We start from the raw sequence: 16766 nt of genomic DNA, 5'->3' as shown, positions 1-16766 counted from the left end.
TTTTGGACAAGTCTCCCTGAATTGTCCCTGTGCCAAATCGTGGGGTCCAAATGTGAAGGAGCGTTGTCGGGGTCGTCAGTGTTGGGCGGTGGGTTTGGATGTGGGTCTGGATTTTTAATGCAAGTGATCTCCATGGGGTCAGTGGAGTCGGGGTCGACGTCGCTGAAATGGGGGCTGTAGGGTGGAGTGCTGTGGCTGTCCTCAGTCTCTGCTGTGGCAGCTTGTGGGCGTTCCAGGGCGTGGTCTGGAGTCAGTGGGCGGAGTCGAGGTAGAGTACAATGAGGAACTGGTCTGTGAGGGGGATGGTGGAAATGTGTCTCTTGTGGGCGGAGCGAGGTATTCTGCTGCGTCTAGCAGGACATGGTGCGAGTGGTTTGACTGTGTTCCATAAGCCTTTAGCTGGTTAATATGGAACCACGCAGTCTTACCGTTGGGATACTTTATCCTATATACTGAGGGGCTGATTTTGTACGAAATTGAGTACGGGCCGGAAAATTTTGGTGCCAAAAACGTGCTGGGGTTATATACAGATAACATCACTTGTTGCCCAACCTGAAATTCTGTGGTGTGGACATTTTTGTTGAAACGGGCCTTGCTCTGTTTCCGCCTTTTACCCACTTTTACTGTGGCTGCTAGCTGAGCAGACCGTACAGTCTCAACTAGTTGTTTAACGGCTTTCTCGTGTGTGAGGGTCATCACTTCTGGGCTGGTCATGTCGAGTTCTAAAAGGAATTCTGATCCTTTCATAGGGCGTCCAGTCATGAATGTGTGTGGGGTGAAACCTGTAGATGATGAAACAGTATTTCTTATGAACGTAAGAGCGAATGGGAGCACTGAATCCCAAGTTGAATTGTTCTCCTGTACCATTTTCCTGAGGGTCGATTTTAGTGTCGGATTCATTCGTTCCACTATCCCGCTTGACTCGGGGTGATATGCAATGGGAAAATTCTGTTTGATTCCGAATATGGTCAGGATGTTCTTCATGACCCGTCCTGTGAAATGAGATCCCTGATCTGATTCTATACTTCTGGGGAGTCCCCATCTAGTAAAGATGCGGTGGGTCAGGATCTTTGCGGCTGTCTTTGCTGTGTTGGTGCGGGGAGGGAATGCCTCTACCCATTTGGTAAAGGTATCTATGACCACCAGAACATATTTATAGCCATTCCTGCAAGGGGGCAATGGACCTATAAAATCGATCTGGAGGTTAGTCCAGGGGCCATTAACGGGGCGAGTGTGGCTGAGTTGTGCCGCCTTTGAATACCTCTCTGGGTTATTCTGCGCACAAATTAAACAGTTCGCTATGTAGTGGGTAACATCTTTTAAATTGGGCCACCAACAGAGTTGTCTAAGGTGTGCTGTGGTAGGGACGATCCCTTGGTGTCCATGACCATCGTGGAATAAGGCAATCATTTGATTCCTGCCTTTCTCAGGAACCACATATAACTGGTCTTTGATAATCACACCCTCATGTGTGGTCAAAGCGTGTTTGAATCTGTCGTTCTGGGCCACAAAGTTTCCTTCTAAAGTCTCCTGGAGATTTTCGTCCTGCTTCTGTGCCTGTACTAAATCTTCTATGTCTGTCTGTGCGACCTGAACTGAACTCACAGGGGCGCTAGCTGGGGGTGTCCAAAAATGACCTCGCCTGGAACCTGCTTTAGCCAGTGCGTCGGCTTTCACATTTCCAGGGGGGGATGATCGATGGTGGCTTCGAACTTTGATAATGCCATACGTCCTATCCTTTGCCTGTTCTAGGATATGGCGGAGTAATGGGGCTGATGGAAGGGGCTTCCCGTCCGCGGAGACAAAACCTCTTGGCCTCCACAGGGGTAGAAAATCTGTGAGGCTATTACATACATATAGACTGTCCGAATATATGTCTGCTGGGCTGGGGAACGAATCTGGGTGGTCCACTGTATGCTATGGTCGCGGGCTCTGCTGCCTGCGCGCCTAAGTGACCTGGTAACTTTAGTGCTATTTCCTCTAGTGCGCGTCCCTGCGCATCTTCCACATAAATCCCACATCCAGTAATGCGTTCGCCATCTAAAACTGTGGATGAACCGTCCACATAGATTTTCAAGGGGGCACACGTGTCCGTGGGCTGGGGGCTCTGGCTTGAATTCCCTATCTTCCTGGGGGCGTCTTAGCAATGAATGGTCCTGTGTTGTGTAGGGGTGCTGCTATCTCGCAATCATGGGGTTGTCCTGGATATTGTAGGTTGTCCGCTAAAAATGTGTGTGTCTTGGTTCGTTTAACTGTAATGTCCCGTCCTTGTAACAGAAGTGTCCACCTAGCTGCTCTTATCTGGCTCACTGAACCGTCCTTCAGTCGACCGTCTAAAAGTAACTGTGTGGGGGTGTGTTCGGTCAAAATGGTGATGGGGTTGAGTCCGGTAATGTATGAAAAATATTGTACTGCCCAGAACACCGCGAGCAGGTGTCTTTCGCTGGCTGAGAAACCTTGCTCCACGGGGTCTAACAGTCATGAGGCATAAGCCACTGGCCGTAGCTGCTCATGCCGTTCCTGAAGGAGCACGGCCGAGAGGGTCAGATCGGTGCTAGCTACCTCTGTTGCATAGGGGGAGAGCTGGTCTGGGACTTGTAGCGCGGGTGCTGCGCTGAGGGCTTTCTTTAGCTCTTCCACAGCCTCTGTATGCTGCGGAAGCCATTCCCAAGGGGCTCCTTTCTTCAGGAGGCCTGAGAGTGGGGCTGCCTTGGTCCAACCAGTCCTATAAACGACCGGAGGGCTGAAACATCTTGGGGAAGGGGCAATTTGACGATCGATTCAATTCTTTTGAACTCGATCTCGCGTTTGCCGTGCGTGATGACTGTACCCAAATACATCATTTTATTCTCCAATATTTGGGCCTTTCTGGGGTTAACTTTACATCCAATACTTTGCAATAGTTCCAGGAGTTCGGACAGAAGCGTGATGTGCTCTGCCTTGGTGTCTGTCTGCAGTAATAGGTCATCCACATACTGTACCACATACTGTACCAGACATTCGGGTCGAGAAAATTTTGCTAGTCCATTTGCCAGCTGTCGGTGGAAAATGGAGGGGGAATTGTGGAATCCTTGTGGGGGGCATGTCCACGTATACTGCTGTCCTTTAAATGTGAAGGCAAATTTGTACTGGCACGCTTTTGCCAATGGGATTGACCAGAAGCCGTTGCTAATGTCCAATACCGTGAAATATTTGGAGTGGAGTCCCTGCTTGAGCATGGTCTCTGGGCTTGTTGCTACCGTGGGGGCTATTGCTCGGGTAACTTTGTTGAGTTCCCGATAATCTATGGTCAGACGCCATGATCCGTCGGGTTTCCTCACTGGCCAAATAGGGGCATTATTAGTTGAGGCTACTGTCCTAACTACACCCTGCTCTAATAAGTTCTCTATAACTTTTCCAATTTCTCCCTCTGCTTCTAGCGGAAATCGGTACTGTCTCTGTGGTCTCGGGTCAGGTCCAGTAACTTGAACTTGTCCAGTCATTCTGCCGCAGTCGTGCCGGTGACTGGCAAATGCTGTCCTGTGTCTGTTCAAAACTGCCCTAACCTGTTTGTCCGTGCTAAGCGTGGTAGGATCAAAAGAATAGTCGCCTACTGCGCTAATCCTATTTGCATACTCTCCTGTGAGAGTTGCGGGTGCTCTGTCAGATTTTGCCATTCGCCAGACACATTGATATACTGGATCGAACGACAGGCTGTGGGCATTCATAAAGTCAATACCCAGTATGTGTTCTGCTGTGCGGGGCAGATTAACTAAAATAACGGGGTGTCTGGTGGAGATATTCTCTAGCTGGATGGATACAGGGGCTGTAATGTGTCCCTGCTGCGTGTGGCCTGTTATTGAAGCTGTAGTGGGCTACGTATCTGCCTGTGATGTGGTGGAGGAATTAATGGTAGTGCGGGACCCTCCTGTGTCCCAAAGTAATTCTATGGGCTTTCCCCGAATTGTCGCCGTGACCACCGTCTTCTGGATCAGTCCCAGAGGGTGTCACAGACCCAAGTGGGGGAGTCCGAACAACGCCAGTCCGTTCCATCCACATTGGTCTGTCCTGACTGCATCCCTATACTGTGGATTGGCTTTATTTGTTCCTGGTCAGAGTGCCTGTTTGCTGGCCTCTCAGATTTCTGCGGGGCGTTGCATTCCCTAGCGAAATGCCCTAACTGTCCGCAGTTGTAACATTCTTGTGATTTCTGTGGGGGGCTGTTCTTTCCTTCATTTACCCATGCGGGGTTTTGGTGTGCTCTCACTGCCTGAATACTGCTGCAGCCTGAGCTTCTTCTGGGGTCTTTACTTTTACCTTGCCTTGGACAGATTGCTTCCAAGCGCGGGACAATCTTTTCAATACCCATTTTTCATTATGGGCCTCTTCTGAGGGGTCATAACTGCTGCAGACGTTCTGTCCTGCATCTGTGGCGTGGGAGATGATGGTGCGGGTCCATTTAACCATATTATCGCGGGTTAAATGTGCGCGATCTAAATCACCAAAAACTGCAGTGAAATGAATCCACAGCCTTCCTGCGAATGCTGTGGGGTGCTCTGTCCTCTTCTGCCTACACTTATTTAGGCCTTCGACTGGGTCTCCTCTGTTGTACCCTATCGCGTCTAAAATAGATGTATGCATCTCTTCGAGGGTGCTTCCTCCAACGTTCTGTGGGTCGGGGAGGGCTGCTACTACCGATGAGTCTAAACTCAAAACTGTGAGCTTAACTTGCTCTCGCTCATCCAGGCCGTACATGGTCGCCTGTTGTTTCACTCTTGCGAAAAATTGGTGGGGGTCTGCAGTGGGGAGGAATGGGGTGATTTTCTCACACGCGTCCCTTAGTTGTGTTACGGTTAAGGGGGTGGTATATGTGATCTCGGGTGCGCCTTCTACGGTTTCTTTTCTTTGGGCGGTGACTGGGTTCATTGGTGCGGGTGCTATCTGGTATGTGGGGGATTGGGGAGCTTTCCTTTTCTGTTGCGCTGCTGGCGCACATGTTCCCTGAACATAGCGCTGAGCGGTTTCGTTTAATTCCTGCCAATCTGGGGCATTTTCTTCATCTGGTTGTGTTCCAAATGTCTCTTGGAACCCATTCTGCACAGAAAGCAGAGATTGCAGCTGCGCAACCTGCTTCCTACATTTCGCATGGCCTACGGTGCCCTTACGGTGCAGCATGGAGTGCCCTTAAAGCTGCCTTTAGGTCAGAGCATTGCCTTTGCAGTGCCTCTACCTGCTCCTCTGAATCTTCTCTTATCCGAACTGCGCGCTGCACATCCCGATAGGCTTTCTCATACTGGGCTTGGGAGCTGCTCAGATGGGCTAGACAAGACTGATGTGCCCTCTTGGCATCATCCACCTCTCTATCCTTCTCTGCCAACTTCCTTCTTAATTCTATGTTATCCTTTTTGACATCGCAAATGTCGACGTTGCTCATTCTATTCCTCTCTTCTAATTCTTTGCGGAGTGTCTGATCGACCTCCTCTGTGCCTCGCAATTGTGCCAAGCAGGACACAATTGCCATCGGCTTACGTGCTTTACATAAACTCTTTTTATGAATTTGAGATAGGTTCTCCCACGAAGTATGTCCTATACTCCCGGGACCTGTCTCCTCATTCACACAAAATTCACTCCAACGGGGCCATCCTTTCCCTTTGAAGTACCAGCTCCCACACGGGACACTGACCTACTCTGCTGCCGTTGGTCGCTGCGACCACGAACTGCTCTGGGTTCATGAGGCGTTCCATTGCCTGCATGGCCATTTCTCTTTCTATGCTCTCCTTTAATTTGGAACGAGGGATAATAAGGCAATGCTTATAAAATACGGGTACAGCTTTCGCTATGTTCCGACTTATAAAACTCACGACAGTTTGTCACAACAAAAATCTCTCGGTTTAACCTTACAACCCTGTTAGTTACGCATGCAAAAACACACTTCTGAATTAGGAGTACAGTAGTCCCCCGTTATACCGCGCTCCGCGGTTCGCGATATACCGCAGGGGGGCTTATGGACCCCAACTATCAGTTGTGTCAATTTCAGCGGCCGGCTCACTTTGATCCGGAGAGGGAAGCTGCTCTCTCACTGAAACAATCAGCCGGCCGCTGAAATTGACACTGCCGGCTGCTCTCTCCCTCCAATCCAACTTTTAAGTTTTAATGTTTCTGATTGGAGGGAGAGAGCAGCGGGCAGTGTCAATTTCAGCGGCCGGCTGATTGTTTCAGTGAGAGAGCAGCTTCCCTCTCCGGATCAAAGCGAGCCGGCCGCTGAAATTGACACTGCCGGCTGATTGGAGGGAGAAAGCAGAGAACACAGGAGGAGGTCATACGGGCCTCTGCAAGACCAGCATGGTCTCACATCGCCCCTCCCCTCTGTAGCTGGGGTTCAGGCTGTGGCTGCTGGGCTTCAGGCTGTGGCTGCTGGGGTACTGTGGCTGCTGGGGTACAGGCTGTGGCTGCTGGGGTACAGGCTGTGGCTGCTGGGGTTCAGGCTGTGGCTGCTGGGGTTCAGGCTGTGGCTGCTGGGGTACAGGCCGTGGCTGCTGGGGTACTGATTGGAGGGAGAGAGCAGCCGACAGTGTCAATTTCAGCGGCCGGCTGATTGTTTCAGTGAGAGAGCAGCTTCCCTCTCCGGCCGCTGAAATTGACACTGTTTTAATTAGATCCACGATGGGGTTTTAAATTTATTTAAAAAGCTATGCTAGCGCTTCCCATTGTGAGTCTACGGGGGTCTGACCTCTCCCCCCGCCCCCCGTAGACTCACAAGGGGAAGCGCTAGCATAGATTTTAAAATAAATTTAAAACCCCCATTGTGGATATCCGCGGCTCGGATACAACGCGGGTGGCTGTCTTGGACCCCAACACCCGCGTTATAAAGGGGGACTACTGTATTGATTTCAACTACTTGAACACTTGTGGTTTTTCCTTTTCCCAATTGGATTTCAAATTCAAATTTCTGGGTTCTCTCGGAGTGGGGGGCCACTTCTAATCGAGTCCCGTCGGATGTCGCCATTAAATGTTGCTCGTTCTGGGTGAGTGTGCTTAACACTCGATTTGGCTCTGTTTCGTTACTTAGCTCTGGAGTCGCCAGGTATCGTTAAGATACCGCCACAAGTTTCAAGGTCAAGTTCAAAGCAATAAAACCATACACCAATTAGTAAGTTCAAACAAATGAGTTTCTTATAATACAATTATAATTACTCATGCACACGCTAAGATGATTAAACTATTCCTACCACTAGATAAACCAATACTCATCTTAAAAGGAACTGCCGGATCAGGGGACAAAACCTCTTGCTCTGCACTGAGTCCGAAGACTTCAGGTTGGTACGGGTTAAAAAGGGGTCAGGAGTGTCTATCTCTGGTAGCGATCGTTGTGAGACACTTACTTTCTGGTGGCTGCTGTCCGAACCTCTCCTCTGTCTCAGTCAAGGTCTTTTTCGGTAAAAGCTGGTCGAGAGGGCTGGTCAAGAGGAGGGCTGGTCAAGAAGAACGAACTAAGTTTGGGACCTGTCTTTTATAGGTCCTAGGGCTTCGCGCCCTTTTGGGTGGACCCTCTATCTGCTGGGGATCGATTGGGTCTCTTCCCAATCGATTTGTATGAACCCCCACAATACTGAGGCTGTCCCTCGGCTACTGGGCGGGCCTTCAGGTGCTTTGTCTTCGAACCCCGCTGGTGCCGGGGTGTCTGGTATCCTATACAATATTGCAATCACTTCTCTATTTGTGTCCATTGTCCCTGGGATCGTTCCATTACCATGTTAACTGTCCCGTAGATTGCCTCATTAGTATGCGGAATGTTCGTTTCGGTGCAGTCTGCTCTCTTAGTGCTAACATTGGCTTGGTGCAGCCTGCTTGTGCTGCAAACTTTGTCCGTTTTAACCTGCAAGCTTTGCGTTCCTCCATTTTGTATTGAGGGAATGGCCAATTTCGGTGGCTACAGTGCTTGCTGTGAAGTTTGCTGCTCCAGCAATTTGAGTTGCTGTTTTTTGAGTTGTCTAAATTTTATTTTATTTTTATTTTAAAAAACAGGTCTTCATTGCACAGTCTAGAGGATCTGGCAGCCACCGTGATGTTGAAGATGAAGAGTTGACTCGAATTTTTGTCATGATTCCAAAATCCTTTGCAGAAGATGACCTGAGGGAAAACTTTAAGGTACATCTTTACATACATTTTTTTGCATTCTTGACTCTTAACGTTTCCTCCTGAATCCTCATGTTCAAAATAATTCTTATTTGCCTATTATTGTTATTAACTACAGGATGTTGGCATCACTGGCTTTTTAAAACTACATTTACGGGATGTGGCCGTTGCTGGTCAGACCATTTATTGCCCATCCCTAGTTTCCCTATAGAAGGTGGTGGTGAGTTGCCTTCTTGAATCGCTGCAGTCCTTGAAGTGTAGGTACACCCACTGTGCTGATAGGGAGGTTGTTCCAGGATGTTGCCCCAGCTACTGTGAAGAAATGGCGATATATTTCTAACTCAGGGTGGTGAGTGACTTGGAGGGAAACTCCAGGTGGTGAGGTTCTCAGATATCTGCTGCTCTTGTCCTTCTAGATGGTAGTGGATGTGTGTTTGGAAGGTGTTTAAGGAACCTTGGTGAGTTACTGCAGTGCATCTTGTACCTGGCACACATTGGCTGCCATTGTTCATCGACAGTGGAGGGTTTGAATGTTTGTGGAAGGGGGAGCAATCAAGTGGTCTGCTTTGTCTTGGATGGTGTTGAGCATCTTGAGTGCTGTTGAAGCTGCACTCATCCAGGCAAGTGGAGAATATTCCTGCCATTGAATGTCAAGGGACTGTGGTTAGATCGTCTCTCATGGGAGATGGGTCATTGCCCGCCACTTGTGAGGCGCAAATGTAACTTACTACTCGTCAGCCCAAACCTGGATATTGTCCAGGTCTTGCTGCATTTGGCTATGGACTGCTTCATTACCTGAGGAGTTGTGAATGGTGCTGAACATTGTGCAGTCATCAGCAAATATCCCCACTTCTGACCTTACGATGGAACAGAGATCATTGATGAAACAGCTGAAGATGGTTGGGCAAAGGACCCGACCCCAAGGAACTCTTAGTGATGTCCTGGGGTTAAGATGATTGACCTCCAACCACCACAACATCTTACTTTGTGCCAGGTATGACTCCAACCAGCGGAGCGTTTTCCCCCTGATTCCCATTGACTCCAGTTTAGCTAGGTCTCTTTGATACTATACTCGGTCAAATGCTGCCTTGATGTTAAGGGTAGTCACTCTCGCCTCTCCTCTGGCATTCAGCTCTTATGTCCCATAGAACAGTACAGCACAGAACAGGCCCTTCGGCCCTCGATGTTGTGCCGAGCAATGATCACCCTACTCAAACCCACGTATCCACCCTATACCCGTAACCCAACAACCCCCTAACCTTACTTTTAAGGACACTACGGGCAATTTAGCATGGCCAATCCACCTAACCCGCACGTCTTTGGACTGTGGGAGGAAACCGGAGCACCCGGGGGAAACCCACGCACACACGGGGAGGACGTGCAGACTCCGCACAGAGAGTGACCCAGCCGGGAACTGAACCTGGGACCCTGGACCTGTGAAGCATTTATGCTAACCACCATGCTACCGAGCTGCCCATGTTTGAACCAAGGCTGTAATGAGGTCAGGAGCTGAGTGACCCTGGCGGAACACAAACTCGGCATCCGTGAGCAGCTTTTGCTGCGTAAGTGCCGCTTGATAGCACTGTTGATGACTCCCTCCATCCTGTTGCTGATGATGGAGAGTAGACTGATAGGGCGATAATTTTGCTGGGTTGGATTTGTTCTGTTTCTTGTGTACAACTTTCTATTGTTGTAGCTGTATTGGAAAGCTTGGCTCGGGGAGCTGCAAGTTCTGGAGCACAAGTCTTCAGTACTATTGCTGGGATATTAACAGGGCCCATAGCCTTTGCAGTATCCAGTGGCTTCAGCCGTTTCTTCAAATTATGTGGAGTGAATTGTATTGGCTGAAACCTTCGTCTGTGATACTGGGGACCTCTGGAGGAGACCAAGGTGGATCAACCACTTGGCACTTCTGACCGAAGATTGTTGCAAATGCCTCAACATTGTCTTTTGCAGTTATCTGCTGGGCTCCTCCATCGTTGAGGATGGGGATATTGTGGAGCCTCCTCCTCCTCCAGTGAGTTGTTTAATTGTCCCGCACCATTCATGGCTGGATATGGCAGGACTACAGAGCTTAGATCTGATTCGTTTGTAGAGGGATCGCTTAGCTCTTGTCTATTACTTGCTACTTGTGCTGTTTGACATACAAGTAGTCCTGTGTTGTAGCTTCACCAGGTCGACACCTCATTTTTCAGTATGCCTGATGTTGCTCTGGCGTGCTCTCCTGCACTCTTCATTGAACCAGGATGTGATTGAATATAATTCTGCTGCCCGTCTTGAGTTGCTAGATCTGTTCGAAGTCTACCATTTAGCACGGTGGTAGTGCCACACAGCATGATGGAGGATGCCCTCAATGAAGGCAGGACTGCACAAAGACTGTGCGGTGGTCATTTCTCCCGATACTGTCATGGACAGATGCATCTGCAGCAGATTGGTTGGAATGAGGTCAAGTATGCCAACGTTTATTGCCCATCTCTAGTTGCCCTTCAGAAGCTGGAAGTGAGCTGCCTTCTTGAACTGCTGCAGTCCCAGAGGTGCAGTACATCCAGAGTGTTCTTGGGGAGGCAATTCCAGTGTTTTGACCCAGTGACCGTGAAGGAACAGTGACGTATTTCCAAATCAGGTTAGTGAATGACTTGGAGGAGAACCTCCCAAGTGGTGGGATTCCCAGGTATCTGTTGCTCTTGTTCTAGCTGGCAAAGGTTATGGGTTTTGAAGGTGCTGTCTAAGGAACCTTGGCGAGTTACTGCAGTGCATCTTGTAGTTGGTACACACGGCTGCCACTGTTTGTCGGTGGTGGAGGGGTAAAATATTTGTGGGAGAGGGCAGCATGGTGGCGCAGTGGGTTAGCCTTGCAGCCTCATGGCACCGAGGTACCACGTTCGATCCCGACTCTGGATCACTGCCTGTGTGGAGTTTGCACATTCTCCCTGTGTTTGCATGGGTTTCGCCTCCACAACCTAAAGATGTGCAGGGTAGGTGAATGGCCATGCTAAATTGCCTCTTATTTGGAAAAAATGAATTGGGTACTCTAGATTTCTACGGGGGGAAAAATTGTGGAAAGGGTGCCAATCAAACAGGTTACTTTGTCCTGGGAGGACGGTTAATCGCCGTTTACCTTCTCTGGTAGCTACAGTAGTGTAGTCTTTGAATTTGGAGTCAGCCCTAAGTTAACAACTGACTCTGGGGTTTCAACATCAAAAGGAATTTTTCACCCACATCTTTCAAAATCTGAAACTTCTCTTCTAATTTGCCAGTACGTCCCTACATATAACACACATGGGCTTGGCATCCTTCTTTGCATTGGCTGAATTGGCAAAACCATACCTCAAGGAATTATCTTCATACAGCTTTGTTCCTGAGTTAAGTTTCTTTGCAGGCTGTTAACCAAAGGCCCTGGAGTTCTGTACAGAGCTAACACCAGCACTGCTCTGTCCTGCCTTGGACTCTTGAGCAACTCTCTGCAAAAGATTCTGTTGCGATCCTGTCCAGTATGTGCACTGTCTATTCGAGTCCCTGGCTGTCTCTTATTGTTAAGAAAACTCTGCGACTTCATAGTCCGCTTGTCAGCAGCTGGAAAATGGGAACAACTGTGCTCTGTAATTTGACATCACAAGGTATACAAGTGTGCATGGTCGTGACCTGCTCTCTGCTGTCATTTAAAGCTGAAAGACTGCACGTGGTCTCATTTCCTATTTCATTTAAAAGGCAGCAACGGCTGCCATTCTCTATGTAAAAGCTGGTAGTGGCCATTGGGTGCTTCTCCCATGATGGGGGCCACTGGGAACGACTCTATCATTCCGCGACCCTAATGACACCTGCCCACAGCCCTCACTTTGGAAAATCCTGTATTAGACGTTCGGAAAAGGGTGGTGATGAGATGGCAAAACGGATCAGACTTTTGGAAAAACCAGACAAGTGGAGGCTTTGAAGGGATGACATTGTCCCTATGTCAGCTCTCACCATAGGCTGCTCGCAACATATTAGACTTTTACCTCGGTACCACCTACGTGTTCACTTGTTACAAGTACAAATTAAATCTAGACGAGAGTGAATATTTTGTGGTGTCTCGGACAGGGGTGGGAGGGCTGCCATTTCGTAAGGCAGGGACTCCCTTTAGATACCTGGAGGTGCAGGTTGCTCAAGATTGGGGGTGGGGGGGAGGGCTCCGTAGGTACAACCTTTGTAATTTGGTGGGAAGGGTGAAAGCTGATCTGGCAAGATGGTACGGTCTCCCTCTGTCACTGGCGGGTCGGGTACAGGCGGTTAAAAAAAATGTGTTGCCGCGATTCCTGTTTATTTTGCAATGCCTGCTGATTTTTCTGCCAAAGACATTTTTTAGAGAGATTGAAGGATGATTAGCTCGTTCATATGGGGAGGGAAGGTGGCCAGAATTAAAAAGGTGCGACGACAGAGAGGATGGCAGGCAAGGATTTGGGACTTCCGAACCTGATGTATTATTACTGGGCGGCGAAGGTGGAAAAGGTACGGAGCTGGGTCAGAGGGGTTAACTCTCAATCAGTCAGAATGGAGGAGAGTTTGGGTAGGGGGTCGGTTTTTAAGGTGCTTGCGACAGCGCCGCTGCCTACAGCCCCGGGCGATGCTCGGGGAGTCGGTTGTAATAGCTTCATTGAGAATTTGGAGGCAGTTTCAACAGCACTTCGGGTTAGTGACACGGTCAAGGGAAATGCCGATTCGGGGGAACTCGGAAGTGGGATGCAAATTTTCAGAGATGGGAGGAGAAAGGAATTAGGACACTAAAATATTTGTTTCTTTGGGGTCGTTTTGCGGGTTTGAAGGAGCTGGGAGCGAAGCATGGGCTGGAGCAGGGGGAAAATTTAGATACGTGCAGGTTCGAGACTTTTCCAGAAAGGAGATACAGAGCTTCCCAGTAGAACTGGCTTTCACATTGCTAGAGGAGGTGCTAACCACAGGGGGACTGGAGAAGGACGTAGTATTGTCGGTTTACAGGGCTATTTTGGAGGAGGAGAAGATGCCGCTAGAAGGGATTAAAGTAAAGTGGGAGGAAGAGTTGGGAGAGGGTGTGGAGGAGGGGTTCGGGTGTGAGGTGCTCCGGAGGGTGAAAGCCTCCACCCCATGTATGAGGTTGGGGGTGATACAACTGAAGGTGGTGTATAGAGCGCACCATACAAGGTTGAGGATGAGTCGGCTCTGTGAAGGGGTAGATGTGTGTGAACGTTGCGGAAGGGGCTGCAAACCACGTTCCTATGTTGTTGTCCTGTCCCAAGATGGAGGATTACTGGAAGTAGGTATTTAGGGTAATCTCTAACGTGGTGCATGTGAAACTGGACCTGGGTCCTCGGGAGGCCATATTAAGGGTGTCGGATCAGCCGGTGTTGGAAACGGGCGCGGAGGCAGATGTTGCAGCCTTCGCCTCGTTGATTGCCCATAGGCGCATCCTGTTACGATGGAGATCACCCCCTCCACCCTGTGCCCAGGCCTGGCGGGAGGACCTGCCTGAATTCTTGACGCGTGAGAAGGTCAAATTTGAACTGAAGGGGAGGATAGAGGGGTTCTACAATTCATGGGCCTTATTCATTATGCACTTTCAAGTATTGGATCAGATCAAACATTGGGAGGGGGGGCTTGGAGGGTTGGGGGCAGGGGGACTATATGTGTTAATGGTGACTGTGATTCCTGATTCCTATTTGTCATTTGTTTATGTTAACATGCGGGCCAATGTCTGGGGTTTTGTGGGAGGATGGGATCGTTGTTATTGATATGGGGATTGACATTACATTTGTTACTGATTATTATTTATTGGGTTTAAATTTGGGAGAAAATGTGAAAAAGAATAAAATATTTTTTTTAAATGTTCACTTATTACGTTAAAGGTTGATGAAAATATTAAAAGACACAGATATGTATGTAATAATCCTGTGTATGTAATAATCATGTGTATGTAATGTGATTTCTATGGAGTTTATTAACTACCTTGGATGCACATTTCAATTTCAGAGAGGGAAAGATGGCATATTATGGTTGTTCTTTAGTAAATACTGTGACCTATTTTTGGGCCAGTGGTAATAATTGGTCTTATGACGTTTTGCACAGATCCCATGGTTGTATCTTGCCTCCAATGCCTGCCTTGTGAATTCTTGATTCCAATAATGAGTGATAAGAGAATAATAAATTGTAAACATTAAGACAAAGGGATTGTGATATAATTGCTGAGCATAATCAAGCTCGAAGTCAATAGATTATTGGATATGGGGATAGTTCAGGACGGTGAGGTAGAAGATCATCCACTGTCCTGTTGAGTGGAGAGGAGGCTCACCGGACCAAATGTTCTTTATCTTTTTATGTTCCTATGTACACCTTTTGTAGTTCTAACCTACTTCCACAAAACCCTCTGTCTTGGTCAGCTGACTCTATTGTAAAATACATAATATTGATGCAAATACACTGACTGGCTAGGCGGTTGGGGAGTTCTGGTAAAATGCCCGGTGCCGTGTAACCTCAACGTAACTCTACAGCTGGGCCTATTTCCCAGAGGCAGGAGTGGCTGCAGCTTGGCCAACTGGAAGCTGGTGACCAATTGGAAATAATTAAAAGATTAATTGACACCCATTTTCCTAGACCGCCAACAATTTATTAGTGTCAGAACAGACCACTGTGAGGTCAAGAGGCTGCAAGCTACATAGAGACAGCACCCAAACGGGTGGGGGAGAGGGGGTGATCCTTGTTTCCAGGGACTCCATGGAATTCCAGAAGCAGTTGCACTTGCACTGACCCCTCTGATCGCGAGACCTTCCTGTCTTGCCCTGACAAATTTTTCACCTCCACTTTGTCTAAGAAGACCTTCTTAATCCTTCAAGCCTCAGCAAGGGGAATTTTGGTTGGTAGTGCTGCTGATGTCGCAGTGCTGCTGGCCCTCTGAGCTTGTTGTGTGGTGGGTCAACTGGCCTTCCTTATTTGATTTTGGGACTGGCAGCGGCGACCACTTAATTATCTGCTCCAGAACGATTGCCACGCCGATCCCACTGCACCCCATGAGTTGTGACCTCCAAATGGTCCCAATGTTGGACCTGCCCTGTGCCAAAAATTCCCAGCCATTGTAACAAATAACAGAGAGATTTTAGATAAAAGTCTCCAGTTATTAACTTAAAATATAAACAATTTATTTTTTAATACCTTGTTTCTCCGTCATATTTAACTTTTTAGGATGTTATCAATACCCTCTGAACTTGTTTACTTTGTGTCTCAAAGATCTCCACTGTACATATATTGACTGTTTATGACTGACTTTCATTTGTATAGCCACATATTGAACTCTAACTTCAGTTTACATTTATACCAGGAATTTGGAGATATTGAATACTGCAGTGTCATCAAGAACAAGAGTACAGGGGAGAGCAAAGGCTTTGGCTATGTGAGATTTCTGAAACCATCTCAGGCTGCTCAGGCCATTGAAAACTGCGAACGATGTAAGACTTGTTCCCAAAACTGAAGTAAACTTTTCAAAATAGATCTCGGTACCAGAAATGGACTGGAATAATTTAAAGTTCATATATTAAAAAAATATAATATATATTGTTTATATAGGAACGTATAATATTATTCCTCCAATATAATAGCTGTAAAACTGAAGTACGTGTATTTATCTAAGTTTGTATTGAATATTTTATCATTTCCTATTTTAAATGAACTTGAGTTAAAAGCTGATCCCACACTATTTCGAAAGGGTGGACATTGACTACAATAGTAGCTTGGTGGCATTCCTTTATTGTGGCATTTGATCTCAAACCACAATGTTCTAATGAAATCACATTACAAAATCTATCTACTAATCTTGATCCATTATTGTACAGCTTTTAAGATGGTTGCATAGGTAGCACAAAATATAAGCCTCGCTGGAGTTCAGCTACTGAGATATAGATCTTTATATAATGGGGTGGTGGGGAAATAACAAAGAATGTTCGTTAGTTACTCAGTTAAAGTTTGTCCCAATTCTGCGTGTACTGAGATCACATTATAAAAAGGAACTTGTAAAAGTTGGCAATGAAGAAAATTGTACGATCAGAAGGCGGAGGTTTATACTGTTATCAGTAGTCTAGCTGTCTTTGCATTACTTTGCTTCAGACTTGAAGCATGCACTAGATAAAATGAAATCCCTAGATAAAAAGCTTTTTAAAATTTGAAAATGTCTAATTTGCGTTTTGGGAAGGAACTCTGCACAATAATGTTCAAAAACTAAGCAGTATACTGATGCAAATCACATGTTGGGGAAGGTATCTGCCTGTATTTGGGGCCAGGGTGCCTTTTTTGAAAATTGTATAACATTTAAAAAAACTAATGGTGGGGGGAATTACACCACTTGGCAATTTGTGGTACAGTAAAAACTCAAGGCGGTTAGAGACACCCTCTGAGAATCTTCAACTATGTGCCTGCATGCGCGCCCGCACACAACTAAGTTTGAAAATGAATATTATGTATTTGTGTGAATTAAAATTCTACATTTATAATATATGACAAAGGAGATCATTAGAACATTCTAATTCTACACTTTTCATAATGTTACCGAAAATGCATATAGTGTAATATGGTTCACATGGTGCAATATTATGTGTTCCTGCAATGTTTTCCTAGATTATGCGGAATTTACACAATTAATTGACATTATGACTGAG

The 16766-nt window shown here is 47.3% G+C and overlaps 1 protein-coding gene across 4 annotated transcripts in view; it reads left to right on the top strand.

Moving 5' to 3' along the window:
- The window catches only part of rbm45 (RNA binding motif protein 45), a 49323-nt gene that overhangs the window by 19149 nt on the left and 13408 nt on the right, over positions 1 to 16766 (top strand). For all 4 annotated transcript variants that reach the window (XM_038789307.1, XM_038789310.1, XM_038789306.1 and 1 more), the window contains exons 2-3: positions 8005 to 8127; positions 15437 to 15563. In XM_038789307.1, the coding sequence (XP_038645235.1) occupies positions 8005 to 8127; positions 15437 to 15563 (250 nt within the window). The remainder of the gene's footprint in view (positions 1 to 8004; positions 8128 to 15436; positions 15564 to 16766) is intronic.

This window comes from Scyliorhinus canicula, chromosome 2 (genome assembly GCF_902713615.1).
Source record: "Scyliorhinus canicula chromosome 2, sScyCan1.1, whole genome shotgun sequence".
Taxonomy (NCBI): Eukaryota; Metazoa; Chordata; class Chondrichthyes; order Carcharhiniformes; family Scyliorhinidae; genus Scyliorhinus; species Scyliorhinus canicula.
Note: the sequence above shows the minus strand (reverse complement) of the source record. Positions and strands in the feature narration are given on the sequence as shown.